General features: G+C 37.1%; 1 protein-coding gene and 1 long non-coding RNA gene across 4 annotated transcripts in view; one reads left to right on the top strand and one right to left on the bottom strand.

The window, feature by feature from the left end:
• Positions 1-11,390, top strand: part of LOC105482784 (chloride channel accessory 4) — a 34,649-nt gene extending 23,259 nt beyond the window's left edge. The window contains exons 8-14 of the mRNA XM_011743124.2: positions 1,565-1,742; positions 3,124-3,230; positions 5,041-5,259; positions 5,845-6,112; positions 8,419-8,589; positions 9,881-10,120; positions 10,478-11,390. Coding sequence (XP_011741426.2) covers positions 1,565-1,742; positions 3,124-3,230; positions 5,041-5,259; positions 5,845-6,112; positions 8,419-8,589; positions 9,881-10,120; positions 10,478-10,911 — 1,617 coding nt within the window. The 3' untranslated portion in view covers positions 10,912-11,390. The remainder of the gene's footprint in view (positions 1-1,564; positions 1,743-3,123; positions 3,231-5,040; positions 5,260-5,844; positions 6,113-8,418; positions 8,590-9,880; positions 10,121-10,477) is intronic.
• LOC105482782 (uncharacterized) overlaps positions 1,739-16,462 on the bottom strand; it is a 37,481-nt gene continuing 22,757 nt past the window's right edge. For all 3 annotated transcript variants that reach the window (XR_011617320.1, XR_011617346.1, XR_987867.3), the window contains one exon: positions 1,739-1,896. This is a non-coding gene — a long non-coding RNA (uncharacterized lncRNA). The remainder of the gene's footprint in view (positions 1,897-16,462) is intronic.

Raw genomic sequence — 16,462 nt, 5'->3', positions numbered from 1 at the left:
TTGATAATCAATTTATGTTCCAGGAATATGATTACAATTGCCCTGAATAAAATAAATTGTAGGCAGTAAAAGTGGTAATAGGAAGACATTTTGGGAGCCTGGAGTTGGATCAAATTATACAGTGTATAAAACATGGTTAATACATAGCAAATGTTCAGTAAACTGTAACAGTACATTGTTATTTCTCTTGAACTATAGAATATTCTGTGGTAAATACATATTAGTTTTGTCTTTGTTGTTCATCTCTAGATCTCCTCAGTCTCTGACACAGAGCTTCATAAACATTGTTACATTGAACCCAATTATTTATTAATATATGAATGTAGGAATGTAGTTGCTACTGAATCCCCCGCACAGTGACTGGCACATTGTAAATACTTGGTAAATAATCTCATGCAAGAAAAGAAGAGGTGAAAGAGAGAACTCTGTTTCATCTTTGGATCTTCATTTTATACTTAAATGCATGGGAGAAGTGTGATAGAGATGCTACCAATGCCATAAATGTATAAAAGCATTTTCCTATCTTTCCGTTTGGTTTCAATGCATGTCAGAGAATATTTCCCATATATTGCAATATGTGTATTAGTCACTCTTTGCTTCAAAACATGCAAAATTGAAATAAGGGTGGTCAATTTGTTCCCTGATACCAACTTTCAAGGGATTTCTACATTCCGAACCCTCTTCTGCAAATCTGCACACACACCTCCACTCCCTGCCAAAGAAAGCCACTCATAATCTGTTATTTTTCACCTCTTGGCCTGGACTCAAGGTCTCAAAATGGTGCTCCAAGATGCCACCACCAATTAAAACTGTCAAAGAAAATGAAATATAGTTGTCATCCTGGGCTAAGTTCTCTTTATCCTCTTTTACAGGCATCTAGTTTCAAAACTTTGAGTTTCAAACTGTTTGGCATTTAGGAAAAGGATTCAAGCTACAAATTGAACGTAATAAATATAATTTTAATATATTCTTTGAGCATCACCAATATGCTTAGTTCTGTGCCAGTTATTATCAGAAGTAAATGAAAGTTGCATAACAAGGCCGCATGCTTAGAACTCTCTATATTTTTTCTTTATAAGCATACTGAGGGTTTACTAATTTGTAATCACTGACTTTTTAAAATGTTGAAGTGGATTCTTAATGCATCTAGCTTTAAGTGCAAGAGACTTCATAAACTGAAGGCTTGTCTGTCAGAAGGTAGTCCAGTCAAAGAAACCAGAACACTATTTAATGTCATATACTGTGATTATACCTTTGGTATCTGGTTGACCTGAGTTTCCCAGGTTGAGATATTATTGTCATTTAGTCTAGATGATTTTCCAAAGCCTGGTCCCACTGAATTCATTTGAATAAATACTCCCTGCAGCTGGGAGTTTAAAAAAATTTTCATGTTTAACATCCCCCAAGGATTGTTGATTGAAAATTCTTTATTTTAAAATAGAGGCTATCTCTTCTATTCTGCATAACTTGCGTTTATTCTCTCTGTAATTTTTTTCTGATTTCCCATTTGTCTATTTGATCTAGGAACGCCTGTTGGTAACTGTGCTCTGAATTATGTTTTCAGGTCATTGGAGAGCTAAGCCCCCACCTCGATGGATCTGAAGTAGTGCTGCTGACTGATGGGGAGGACTACACTGCAAGTTCTTGTATTGATGAAGTGAAACGAAGTGGAGCCATTGTTCATTTTATTGCTTTGGGAACAGCTGCTGATAAAGCAGTAATAGAGATGAACAAGATAACAGGTAAAACATGTTCCATTTATTCCAGGCCTTCAATAGCAATGCATACATGTAAAGGCTGACAGTTCAACAACTTCTCTTGAGTTTCTGCCCTGAAGGTACTGAAGCTGGGGACCAGACCCAATCTCTGTTCTCATGGCACTTGGAGTTCAGTTGGCTGGAGAGACAAATAAAACTGTTAATGAAATAACATAATCAGATAACATTCCTTCATAACAGGAGGAATATAGAAAAATAAAAAGTTCTATGTGAGCAGAGGAAGCCATTAGCTTTATTAGAGTTGTATAGAGCCAGGGAAAGGAAGCATGAGAAAGTAGCTGAATTCTGAGCTGGGCTTTGAACAAGGTGTTGAATTTCTCTGGGAAGAAAAAGGGGCTAAGAAAAGATGATCAAGTCGTGAGCAAAAAACATCATATTGGGGTGACAGTGCAAGGCACATGGAGGGAATGGTGAAAACTCCGTGAGACCAGAGCATAAGCTGTGGGGTGGGTGTATGTGATTAACAGAAACTCAGGCTGAAAAGATCTAAATAACAAAGTTTTTATGTAAACATTAACTATGGTAGCTGTTATTTCAGACACACAGACGTGATGAAAATGGATTACGTGTTTCCAATACCTTCTTAAACTTAGTAGAGAATATATAATTTATGACATGAGCATAAATTCTGTTGAATTGGCTTCTAATGGTACTAAATATATGCTTGCTTTTTAATGCTTATTTATGCAAAATCACATCATTTCAAAGTCCTTTCATGGCCACTGTAAAATTTATTTCTATTCCAAGTAGCTCCTTAAAAGTAGTACTTTTTTGGATTTATTGCTCTTGCTTTCCATTTTTCTATCTGCTCATTGCCAATTATTGTGAGGATACCTAAATATAGCAGCTCTTTCATCTTTCTAATTTTCTGATTTTGGTCTATGCTGGCTGAAATATCTGAAAGTCAACTTTGTTAGAACTAAAATAAAAGATTCACAATCTTTTAACAAAAGATTCACAATCTTTTAACAAAAGATTCCATAAACCTACACTGGCTGAAATATCTGAAAGTCAATTTTGTTAGAAATAAAAGATTCTCTAAAAGGGCTGTGTAAAGTTTGTGAGCTTTAATACATGGAATTGTAACATCTTTCATATTCTATAATTATCATGCATCTTAGCTAGCTAAGATTTTGATAATGAGGCATTATGGTAGCTTTCATTCCCTAGTTATGACATTTTAAAATGAGCATTTCAGAATTAATCTGTACAACTATGTGCTTTTGGTCTATTTTAATAACACATACTGAAACTATGATTTTGTTTTAACTATTACCTTAATAATCACTAAAATATACATATTTATTTTCTAGAAAGCAGTCTAATTAATGCATTTACATTTTAGGAGGACGTCATTTTTATGCTTCGGATAAAGCCCAGAACAATGGCCTCACTGATGCTTTTGGGGCCCTTACATCAGGAAATACTGAACTCTCCCAGAAGTCCCTTCAGGTCAGAGTTCTCATTCCCTGGGTTTTCGTGTTCACCTTTGCCATAACAAAGAAAAAACAATTTGGTGGCTATAAGTTTTGAGTTCCATATTTTTCTCAACGTAAATTTTTAATTAAAATCTAAACTTTAATCTTAAATAGAAATTACCCTTTAGCTATAGCCAAATTAATTGGTAAAACAAAAGTAAAATAAATGGTGAAATAGCAGACATATTGTTTCTTTTCTTTTCATTTCTGGTTAAGAAATGACATTACAATGTAATAATGTCAAATATTTCACCAAAAATGGACCTTTTCCAAAATAAAGCACCCATTTTTCAATGAATGCATTTTAAAAGCTCATGCTTGAAGCTTTCCCCATACTAAACTTCTATGAAATAGATTTAGACACATGAACTCAAGAACCTGGTTGGGAAATGGAAGGAGTGTATCTTGGAAATAAATTAAGCAGGAGAAAGAAGGCGTGAATAGTCATTGTCTAGCTACAAACATAGGGCTTCTGTCACCTCTTCAACCACTTTTTTCAGTGGCTTTTTGTTTTATTCACCTGTCTTCTGAACATAACACTTTTGCTCATCTGGGTCTTAATAGCATCACCATTTTCTGTTACTTAGATTCAAAAACTGTGAGTAAACTTTGATTCTTCTTTCTTCATGTCCCATGTGAACGTAGCCAGTTTCTCTCAAAATACATTTTACAAAAATGTTTGTCTTCATTCCTACATGTCTATGTCACGTCACTTTATATCAAGATTTCTGTCTTGTGTTTTCCAGCTCATCAACTCACTGCCTATATTAAAACTTGCCATGATCCCTAAACAAACCTATTTTCCTCTACTTCTCAACAATGAAAGGAACAGAAGTTATAGGATGTGAGCTTAGAGTATGTGCAGATTGGTTTGCACATCTGGTCTACAGATATATCCTGCAAACAAGTTAAAAATTGGTGTCAGATATAGCCTGCTACTGTGTAGAGAATAAGCTGAAGGATAATAAAGGTCATTTCTGAGGTTGCCATGGTTGTTGACTGAGAAAATGGTGATTACAGTGACTGAAATTGACAAGGAGAGAGAACTCATTCTGAAGATACTATTTTGTGTTCTGTTTATTTTAAATGGATGGTAGGAACACCAAGAAACCTGCTATACAGTATAGCAACTGTAGTTAACAACAATGTATTGTATATTTGAAAATCACTAAGTGCATTTTCTGCATTCTCACCACAAAAAAAGAAATGAGTATGTGAGGTAATGCATATGTTAATCCACTTGATTTAGCCATTCCACAATATATGTATATTTCTTTGTCACTTTAAAAAATAAGTAACTAAATAAAAATGGTTGGCTCTCCTGGACTAAGAGCTATCAACAAAAAGTTGAAAAGCTTTCTTTAAAGCTCCTCTCAAAAAAAGGTTCTATCTTCAATTTCCTCTCTTCTCAGGATTCCAACCTTTTTGTATCAGTTTGCACTCTGTTGAATATATTTACTGTCCAGTGCTACTCCCTCTATCTGTGTGAAAAAATTGTTTCAAAATTCCATATCAGGAAAATATCCATGAATGCTTGCCAAGACAACCGGGGAAAAAACAGTAAGGTCATATTCATGACTGTAAAACCCATGCTTCTGCTCTAAGTCTCTTACTTCCTCACTTTTTAATTGATAACTGTCATATCATCACCAGCTTGCAGAGAGATCACAAGTCTAAGGTGGTTTGCCATTTATAAGCTTGTTCTCAGTCCAGAAATTAAAAACCGTCTTTAAAAAGCATAAAATTACTGTCTTTTCAATTAATTTTGAAATCTATTTAAATAGCTTGAAAGTAAGGGATTAATACTGAACAGTAGTAATCCCTGGATGAACGACACTGTCATAATCGACAGTACAGTGGGAAAGGACACATTCTTTCTCATCACATGGAACAGACTGCCTCCCAGTATTTCTCTCTGGGATCCCAATGGAACAATCGTGGAAAATTTCACAGTGGATGAAACTTCCAAAATGGCCTATCTCAGTATTCCAGGAACTGCAAAGGTAAGCAATCAGCTTTTAGACTTCCTGTCAACATTTTTAAAAAACTGAACATAAATTGTTTAATGTCATAAATGTGAGTACCAAAGGTTGTATCAACTTTAAAATGAAGATAAAATAGTATGTACTTTCTATGCCTGTGTCCTTAAAATTATGATGGTAGGAAAAAGGAAAAAAGAACTTACGTATCAAGAAGAAGGAAGAAAAGGTAGTCAAGACAGTCTGAGAAGAATTTTAAGAAGGAAATGTAGGAAGAGTCTATGCAAATTGGTGGGTAGAGAGCTACAGGGTCCTTCCTTTTTCACCCTACCAGGATTGATGAATCTGTGGGCTCTAAGGTCAAAACCAAGGCAAACCTTCTAAAACTTATTTTTTTCCAGTTGAGATGTAGCAAAGTGTACACATCATCAATGATACCACTTGGCATGCCCTGTCTGAACTGCCTCAGCCCTTACCCGTTTATCCTCAACATCCTTAAAAACCTCTTTATTCTACTCCCCATTATATAATTTATTTAGAATTACATAATGGAAATACAGAAAGTAGCTTGACTTTGGATACTTACTATATTTCGGTTGAAATTTTTAGGTGGGCACTTGGGCATACAGTCTTCAAGCCAAAGCAAACCCAGAAACATTAACTATTACAGTAACCTCTCGAGCAGCAAATTCTTCTGTGCCTCCAATCACATTGAATGCTAAAATGAATAAGGACATAAACAGTTTCCCCAGCCCAATGATTGTTTATGCAGAAATTCTACAAGGGTTTGTGCCTGTTCTTGGAGCCAATGTGACTGCTGTCATTGAATCACAGAGTGGACATACAGAAGTTTTGGAACTTTTGGATAATGGTGCAGGTAATTCACAGGTTTTTATGAATAAGCCAATATTTTCCTAATTCAGCATGTTGTGAGTCCCTGTGGCATTGTAGGGCAGTAAGACAGACAACAGAATTGATGCAAATTAAGGAGGAACAGCAGGACCAGCAGGAAATTTTATATAGGTAAAACCTACAGAGTGCCTAGCAAATGTCTTGCATGTGGTAAACACTCAATCAATGTTTTGGGGCTGAGCACAGTGGCTCAGGTATGTAATCCTAGCACTTTGGGAGGCCAAAGTGGGCAGATCACTTGAGGTCAGAAGTTCGAGACCAGTCTGGCAAACATGGTGAAACCTCTTTTCTACTAAAAGTACAAAAAATTAGCCAGGTGTGGTGGCACACACTTGTAAACCCAGCTACTTGGGAGGCTGAGGCCGGAGGATCACTTGAACCTGTGAGGTGGAGGTTGCAGTGAACCAAGATCATAACACTGCATTCCAGCCTGGGCAACAGAGAGAGACTCTGTCTCAGTAACAACAAAAATACCCGATAAATAAATAAAAATAAAAATGTTTTTGCTTGTTGAATTTGTTTGTTTTTTGTTTTTTTGAGATGAGGTCTCACTCTGTCACATAGGCTGGATGGAGTTCAGTAGCACCATTTCAGCTCACTGAAGCCTCTGCCTCCTAGGCTTCAGCAGTCCTCCCATCTCAGCATCCCAAGTAGCTGGGATACAGGTGTGTGCCACCATGCTCAGCTAATCTTTACATTTTTTTTGTAAAGAAAAGGTCTGCAAAAGAGAAAAGGTCTCACTATCTTGCCTCAGCTGGTCTCAAACTCCTAGGCTTAAGGTATCCTCCCACCCCAGCCTCCCAAAGTGCTGGGATTACAGAAGCGAGCCACCATGCCTGGCCATACATGTAATTTTTTTGTCATCATTATTGTTTATCATCCAGGCAACCAATGTCTGTCACCAATTAGAAAGGTCTCATTCAGGAGACTGAGGACAGCATCAAGAAAAGTCTGGCTAGAAAGGATGAAGCACAAGCAAACTAGATGCGATTAAGTGGTAGAACTTGGGTCTCTGGCAGGAAAATAAAGCAGGAGTAATCCTCAACAGCTGGAACACAGTATAAATATAGTCCTGAGAACTGGGACCCAGGGGCAGCTAGCACTGCCACGAGACAGGAAGATTCATCACTGGGGCATCAGATACCAGGTCTGGCTGGTAGGAATCAAGATGCAATGTTGGCCATTCTCTATCTCCATGGTCTGCACAGATGGGTGATACCTAAAGACCCTTTCCCCAGATTCTGGATTGTTCTAGGAACAGAAGCTTCTTTAAGAGGTAATTAAGCAAGGAAATAACTATATTGATAGGCACTCGAATTAACAAAATTTTCCATCAGTGTATTTTGCAATGTAACTTATTCAATCATTTTATAATCATATCTTCAACTAGAGTTGCCCCTGAGAAAAACTGAGAAGGTGAAATTGTTCTTTTGTGTACCTCAATGTCTTCTTCAGATATATCAATATTTCCACAACTATTCCTTGCCTCTTTTTCCCCTTTCTACAAATCTATACTACATTAAAACTTATATGCACCATGTTTCCCTTCTCAACATTTTGCTAGATGACCATTTAGGTAATTGGGGAAATTTGCCAATTTGGAGTGCCTTTACCTGAGATGGTATTGGTGATTAACAATGACATAGAGCAGACATTCTTTAGTCTGCAAATGTCTTTAGTTTGCAGACAAACTTTAGTGTGCAAAGGAGTTATCTCGAGGGCTTGTAAGAACACAGAATGCTGGGACCTTTTCCCTAGGAAATCTGGGAAATGTGTATCTCTAAAAATCACCAAATTTAGTAATTTTAGTTGACTGTTGTGAGAATTAAATCCTACACAAAGATAGGATTTTTCCTTAGTAGAGACCCTTTTGATTTAAAAAGAGAAATGACATAATTAATGTGTTTAGAGTTAGAGAAAGCAAGCTGAAAGCAAACAGTGGTGGAGAAATTGTAAGAGTACTATGTGTAATACTCTGTATATGAATTAATAAGGATGGGAAGGTGAAGTATTTAGGCATTTATTATGCATACATAAATATCAATGTGTGTGTATGTATGTTATATAGACCTAGTAGATATCAAAATAACTCAAAGGTATCAATTCTACAATATATTGTTTTGGCAGAATATAATGGAAATATTCTCCAAAGGGTCAATCTCAAAATATTAAGCCTAATCTAGAGGATATCCTTGTAGAAGCCAATTGTTTGTCTTTGAAAATGCATACGTTTCTCTTTACAATACTTTATTCCTTCATTTCTATAACAAGGCGCTGATTCTTTCAAGAATGATGGGGTCTACTCCAGGTATTTTACAGCATATACAGAAAATGGCAGCTACAGCTTAAAAGTAAGGGCTCATGGAGGAGCAAACACTGCCAGGCTAAGCTTAAAGCCTCCACTGAATAGAGCCGCGTATATACCAGGCTGGGTAGTGAACGGTGAGTAATTCATGATATTTATAATCCAGTGATAGTTTGAATAATATTGGTGATTTTATATAATTGAGGCTTCAAACAGGTTGATCACAACTCAAAATATAGCTTTTTCCATTTACGGAATAAAGTTCTCAGTCATACTAGGATTTGCCTCTAAATTAAGCTTTGGTACAATGTCTGGCACCTAGTAAGCACTCAAGCACTCAAAAAAGGTCAGTTATTATTGTTTTTTAAACTTTCAATTTAGGTTTGGGGGTACATGTGCAGGTTTGTTATATAGGTAAACTCATGTCATGGGGGTTTGTTGTACAGATTATTTTGTCACCCAGGTACTAAACCTAGTATCCAATAGTTATTTTTTCTGCTCCTCTCCCTCCTCCCAACCTCCACCCTCAAGTAGGACTCAGTGTCTGTTGTTACCCTCTTTGTGTCCATGAATTCTCATCATTTAGCTCCCACTTATAAGTGAGAACACGCAGTATTTTGGTTTTCTGTTCCTGCATTAGTTTGCTGAGGATAATGGCCTCCAGCTCCATCCATGTTCCTGCAAAAGACATGATCTCACTCAAAAACATCAGTTATTATTGTGTTAGTTTGGAACATGTTATGTATATCAGCAATAATATGCCCAACTTTCAGCTCAAGATGAAGGAAACAGGTCAGTTTATGAACCTAAGCACAAGCCAGTGCAGAATTTATCCTTCAGATTACATATGCTGTAAGAGTAAACATTCATTTGGAATTTTAATAAGTCAAAAAGAAAAAAAAAAAACAATGTGTATAGTAAAGTGATGTAAGAATTAAGAATGCATTCTTTGCTAGCTTTCTTTTATCTGGTCCCTTGTGACTTTTAGGGGCTTTCTACTAGCAATTGGGATACAACAGAAGAATTATTCCTTAGCACTTGCAGCATGGAGGGAGGGACCTAGCACAAGTGGGTGGAGGAGAACTGGCAATGATTTCCCCAGATATATTCCCAGAGTGCTGATAATTCAAGAGGTAAAGCAATTCCTTTTTTAAAAAGGCACATATTGAATTATATAATATTTCTCTCATCCAGTGTAGGCTTAATTCTAAAGCAATGTGTTATCTGACTCTGTCCTACAATATCCTACCAAAGAAAGAATTCTCTCACCAATTGGATGCTTATGATTGTCACAAAACTTAGTAAAAATGTGACTGTATATATATTTATTAAAAGGAAAAGACAAGTGGGGTGAAGAAGGTGATTCCCTGAATTATAAAAAAATACCAGCAGTTTTGCCCATTATAAACCAGGAAATGTTTAATGCAGGGGAAATTGAAGCAAACCCACCAAGACCTGAAATTGATGAGGATACTCAGACCACCTTGGAGGATTTCAGCCGAACAGTGTCTGGAGGTGCATTTGTGGTGTCACAAGTCCCACATCCAGAATATCTCTTGGATGACCTATATCCACCAAGTCAAATCACAGACCTTGATGCCACACTTCAGGAGGATGAGATTATTCTTACATGGACAGCACCAGGAGATAATTTTGATGTTGGGAAAGGTAAGGACGAAGTGTCACATGATTTTGGCTTAAGTGAAAGGTGCTAATTGCAAAAAACAAGGGTGTAAGGGCAGGCGAGGGGAGAATGGTTTTATATTGACAGCCTAGCAAAGTATTAATTTCATAATCTGTTATTTTTTAACCAATCAAATGACACATTTTAACGTGGTCCTACTTTTCATACAAAGAAGGTAGCAGTTTGCAGAGCTTAAGATCAGAATTCAGCTTTTATTAAAAAATGAGTAAGGTTTTTGATCTGAGTATCTACTTTGTATAACTAGACATTTTTGAGAATTAAAAAAAGGAATGAATGTGCTATGCTCCAGTCTCTAAACTACATGTAACTTTTTTTCTCAGCTCAACATTATATCATAAAAATAAGTGGAAGTATTCTTGATCTAAGAGACAGTTTTGATGATGCTCTTCAAGTAAATACTACTGATCTGTCACCAAAGGAGGCCAACTCCAAGGAAATCTTTGCATTTAAACCAGGGAATATCTCAGAAGAAAATGCAACTCACATATTTATTGCCATTAAAAGCATAGATAAAAGCAATTTGACATCAAAAGTATCCAACATTGCACAAGTAGCTTTGTTTATGCCTCAAGCAAATCCTGATGACATTTCTCCTACTCCTACTCCTACCCCTACCCCTACTCCTACTCCTATTCCTACTCCTACTCCTACTACTGATAAAAGTCATAATTCTGGAGTTAATATTTCTACTCTGGTATTGTCTGTGATTGGGTCTGTTGTAATTGTTAACATTATTTTAAGTACCACCATTTGAACCTTAATGAAGAAAATAATCTTCAAGTAGAGCTAGAAGAGAGTTTTAGAAAACAAAACAATGTAAGTAAAGGATATTTCTGGATCTTAAAATTCATCCTATGTGTGATCATAAACTCATAAAAATAATTTTAAGATGTCTGAAAAGGATACTTTGATTAAATAAAAACACTCATGGAGATGTAAAAACTGTCAAGATTAAAATTTAACAGTTTTATTTTTTGTTATTTTATTTGTAAGATATAGTGATGTAAAAACTGTCAAGATTAAAATTTAATAGTTTTATTTTTTGTTATTTTATTTGTAAGACATAGTGATGAACAGAGATCCTTTTTCATATTGTTACCTGGTTGTTTATTATTTGATACAACATTTTTCTGAAATGATATTTCAAATTTCATCAAGAAATTAAAATTATCTATTTGAGTAGTCAAAATACAAGTAAAGGAGAGCAAATAAACAATATTTGAAAAAAATGAATTTGGTGTTGGTACTATTAAGTATAAATTGATGATGTCGTATTCCTCCAAAGCCTCCAACTATACCCTACAATTGCCAAGGTTATGTTTACTACAATTCATGGATATGGAGGATACCAGAAAAAAAAAATCAATTACCACCTGTCAAACTATAATTTTTCCTGATTTTATTTTGATATAAACATATATCTATCTCTTTTCATTTAAAAAGCCATACTCATCTGCGTACTTTTTGTTTTATCATAGGAACGAATTACTGAAGCTACTATCTATTGCCCTTGTTTTCAGATAAAGAAAACTAAATATTTTTTAAACATAATATTTTCATTCATCTCTCAGGGTCACAACCATATTGACTAATGAGATCACTTAAGGAGAAAATGTATGTTGAAAGGAACAGTTTTATATGGCAGACCATAGCCAGGTCAGCCAGAGACCCTAATGATGGAAACAAAATGGAACACAGAGCATGTAACAATGGTGTAAGATGGTGCAGAAAGAACTTCCCCTCATAGGAGTAGGTAGACTTGGAGTCCAAGTTTACAAGCATACGGTTTCCTTGTTCTACCAACGGGTGGTTTTCTCATTTTGCACAGGAATTTTTATTACTATAACTCAGCATCCTGAGGAACTAAAGAGGACCTGCAGAACAGCATCCACTCATTTGCATTCTTATCTCATGTAGCATTGGCGGGAATTCTTTGCTCTTTGGAAGTAAATGAAAACAAAAGCCATATAAGCTGAGTCCAGGGGTCACTTTTAACAATCTTCAAACATAGATCTTGACCTGGCATAAAGAATTTGGTGTGATTAGAAGGGCTGACAAAAAGGGCCTTGTAGTTTAAGTTGGAAGTAGTAAAGGAGCAAAGGAAGAGGAAGTAAGTGGGAGACTCCTGACTCAAGAATGGTTTGACTTCCTCTCAAAGCATGCAGAAGAAAATGTGCAGAGGAAAATGAGCGGCACACTAGGGCATTCGGAGACTAAGTTGTTGAGGTAAAAGGTCTATTGGCACTGTTAGCTCCTCTAGCAGACTGGCATCTGTTTGGCCAGTGCTAATGGCTAGGGATGTACAGGAGAATATGCAGGAAAAGCATTAAGGGTAGAGCACCTGGCCTTTACCAAGAGGGGAATGAAGGCCTGAAATTCTATGTTGGCACCAGAAATATCATGTAACAGTCAGATTTTCTGTATATCCCTTCCACCCATTCACCCCATTACTCTGGAGGCAAAGCCTACCAGTCTGGTTACTTCCCTCTCTGAGGTTCTAGTGCAACAGCTAGGCTCAGGTAGATCCCAGTGGTGGACTGCCCCCTCCCAGGTCAAGCTCTAATTTCATTCTATTCCCAGCTCTGCATCAAGTAGTTATTTGTGAATTCTTAAGAATCAGAAAGATAACTAAATCGTTACCATTGTTGTAGTCAGTACAGGCTACATAATTTATGCTGCTCACTGCAAAATGAAAATAAGATGCCTTTGCTTTAAAATTAGTAAGAATTTCAAGACACCAACAGCTAAATGTTAAACCAAGTTCAGGGCCCTTCTAAGCAGAGCTCCAAGCAACAGCATAGATGGTATGTCCACAAAACCAGCCCTGACTGCACTCCAGGATAAACTAGCGATGGTACCTACAGTATGAAGCCTCTGTGTGCGCTGTCCATTACAACTGCCTAGCAGCATTCACGGTCTAGTAGTTGATTTAGTTAATCATGAAAAAGTACCACATTTGGGAAGCTAAGTTTAGGCTCATCGCCTCTTGCAGGGAATCTGGCAACAGAAAATACATCTAAGATATTCCATTAAAGAAGAGAGGGAGCCCTGTATGGGAGAGGATGAACCCTCTATGGACCTCAGAGACTCGAATGTCTACAGGGTTCCTGAATAGAAAAAAACCTGTATCACTAGCTATCCAAGTCAGTGTTACTCCTTGGGGTGGGAAGTCTACAGTGTCACAAGCTAAACACCTACCCCAGGGGCTGCCCAAGCTCTAGCACAGAGAGATGGTATGCATACATAGTCACAGCTGCTCAGCTAGGACTGAGAGAACTACCTTTCCATGTTTCCATTCATGCCACTGAGATGGCTGCTGTCACAGGCCAGAGTGCCCCAGTAGAGCATGTGTAAGTGTAGGGGCCCAAACCACAGTGCCTGATGAACATTCACACCAGCATAAAATAGGACTAAGAGGAGTTCAACTCAAAGCAACACTGAAGTGATCCAGGCCCATTGAAGCCAAACAGAAAAGTATGGTAGCTAATCCCCAGAAAAGTTTCCAATGATCCACAATTCCAATTATTTGTAGCCTTATGTAGTTCTTTCTCACATTGGATCTGAGCTGGGTGAATGATGTGCCTTAATTAACATAATATAGCAAAAATGATAGATGTTTCCATTTTAGTGTTCTTGGGAACCCTGACCTACCATGTTAAAATACAGCTATGCTAATGGAGAGACCACTGGAGAGGTTCCAAGAATACATGGAGAATAAAAAGAGGACTAATTAACTCTCCCTGTTTCCCAGCCTCTAGATGATTCCATTTACAGTCACCAGACTCTAAGCCTAACCAGCAAAAGAACCTCACATTTAAGCCCAGACAACCAATAGAATCATGGAAAAAAGAAAATGATTGATGTTTTGAGCCACTAAGTTTTGGGATGGTTTGGTCCACAGTGCTAGATTACCTAGATAACCAATAACTGTATTGGTCAGTGTTCCGTCAGGGAAACAGACCACCAAGAGTATTACAGAGTAGAGAAATTATTTATTATAAGAATTAGGATGAGGAAGTAAAGTACTAAAGAAAGGAAATGGGAGATCAGAAAAAAATCTAACAAGCCTATCTGAAGTGCTGAAGTTTGTGTTGGGTGTTTCATGTTGGTATCCAGGCATGTCCAGGAACTGGAATGGGATCGTGAAGGGGGCTACTGTGGAAGTCTGTGGAAGACTGTTACCTGTGCATAAAAAAACCTCTGTGGGTTTGTTGCCAAGAGTCTTGTGGTGGACCTAGGATCACTGTCAGTCAGCAAATGTCAGCATTCAGAAAGAAGAGTCAGAAATGGAGTAGAGAGGAGCAAGGATGCCAGCCCATCTGCACCTGTTTCCCACCACTTCTTATCACTTCTCCTGCAGGCAGTTATGGCTGCTGTTTTACTTCTGCCTTCCACATTTCATGCAAATTATTTTGGACCAACTTTAACCCAGAATCATATGGTTTCTGAGAGATGTAGTTCCAATTTATCCAACTTGCCTCAGCAAAGCCACTATTATATTAAGTGAAATAAGCCAGACACAAAAAGACAAATACCATATGTTCTCATTTGTATGTGAAATCTAAAAACATTGTACACATAGAAGCAGAGAGTAGAATGGTGGTTACCAGAGGCTGGGGTGGGAGGAAAAAAATAAGTTTAAGAGATCTACTGTACGTCATGGTGATTATAGTTAATAACAATATACTCCATAATTGAAACTCACAACAAGAACAGATTTTAACTGATCTAACCAAAAAAAAAATTGTATGAGCTAATGCATTAATTAAATAGCTTGATTTATCCATTCCACAGTGTATACATATACAGACATACCATGTTTTACTGGATTTCACTTTATTGTGTTTCACAGATACTGTGATTTTTACAAATTGACAATGACAATACTGATAGAATTGGGCTCTGATATTAGTAATTGCTACCCAGTGAAATAGAGGAATTCAATAGAACACAGTTTGTTACAGCGTCTCAAATATTGTTTTTTCATGTTTATATCCTAGTGAATTGAGACTGTTCAATAAGCTGCTTTCACAGCAATTATACTCAATGTCATCACTGCCAAAACTTCGTAAGTTTTGAAAAATAACAAACAATGACAAATCCACTGCTATACAGATCTACTCTCTAGGCACCAAATTCCTAATTTGTCTTTCCACTACCTTCCCTCTTACAGAGAACACTTTTGCTCACCATACCATCATTCTTTCTCCCTCCTTCCAGCAAATGTCTAGTCATTTCCTATGCTGAGCTTTTTGGCAAGTCCTTGTCTTTCTCTCCAATCCTGTTCCTCTTACCATCACCTTCTACTTTTCTGGTGCCTAGCATTACTTGATCACTGATGCCTTAGATAAGCCTGATTTCCCTATAGTTCTGTCTTTTTCCTTCACATAACCATGAATATTATCTAGGGCTACCATATTACAGAACTTTAAAGGGATCCGTGCAAATCATACCTTCTATGAGTGGTACCCCTGGAGTTTCACAAAGCACAGTGTCTGCATCCTCATGTGGTAGTTCTACTCTTAGAGCTGACACATGAAAAAATAAGTATTTTTCATAAATGATTCTATATTGTTCCATGAAACAGGAAGTTATTTTAAAGCCTTAGCATCCGTAATAGCATTTTAGTAAATATACCTGTTCAGATCATATTTGTTGCTAATTAATTATTTGATTTATGACCCCAATACCCTGTTTTCTTTAATAATCTATGTGATGATCAGCAAATTAGTTCCTGATGCATTTGACCCTGTGAGGAATGTAAGCAAAGCGCTACATATTTTATGTCCTGCTGTCTGTCATCATGTGGTGTTTAGGAAATAGGAAGTTGTTTTAGAGGCATATGGAAAAGACTGAACAGTAGGAGTTTGGTGACATGAAAGTAGAACCATCACTTACTTAATCATTTGAAGTTCTGTCTGGGCTTGGAACTAAAAACAATCAAAACCTTTTGCTTTTCTGCAAACATGCATCTATGTACAACCTCTCAAATGTGTTTAGAACCTTAATTAGGCTTCCTTCATAGAGCAAACCAGAACTCTCCAGATCCCAGAGAGCTCAGTGTCAGGAGACAATGCTATTTGAGGAGAGGAAGAAAGCCCACTATTATCTGTTGCTCCTTCAACTTGGGCTCCACCACCATGAACCTTCTCTTTCTCTCTCTCTCTTTCTCTCTCTCTCTCTCTCTCTCTCTCACACACACACACACACACACACACACACACACACACACACAGTTTGAGCCAAGTAGGGAAATGTAGGTGGTTCATAGCACTGTTTGGGTATAGGTTTGTCAATTTGGGTCG

This window comes from Macaca nemestrina, chromosome 1 (assembly GCF_043159975.1).
Source record: "Macaca nemestrina isolate mMacNem1 chromosome 1, mMacNem.hap1, whole genome shotgun sequence".
Lineage (NCBI taxonomy): Eukaryota > Metazoa > Chordata > Mammalia > Primates > Cercopithecidae > Macaca > Macaca nemestrina.
Note: the sequence above shows the minus strand (reverse complement) of the source record. Positions and strands in the feature narration are given on the sequence as shown.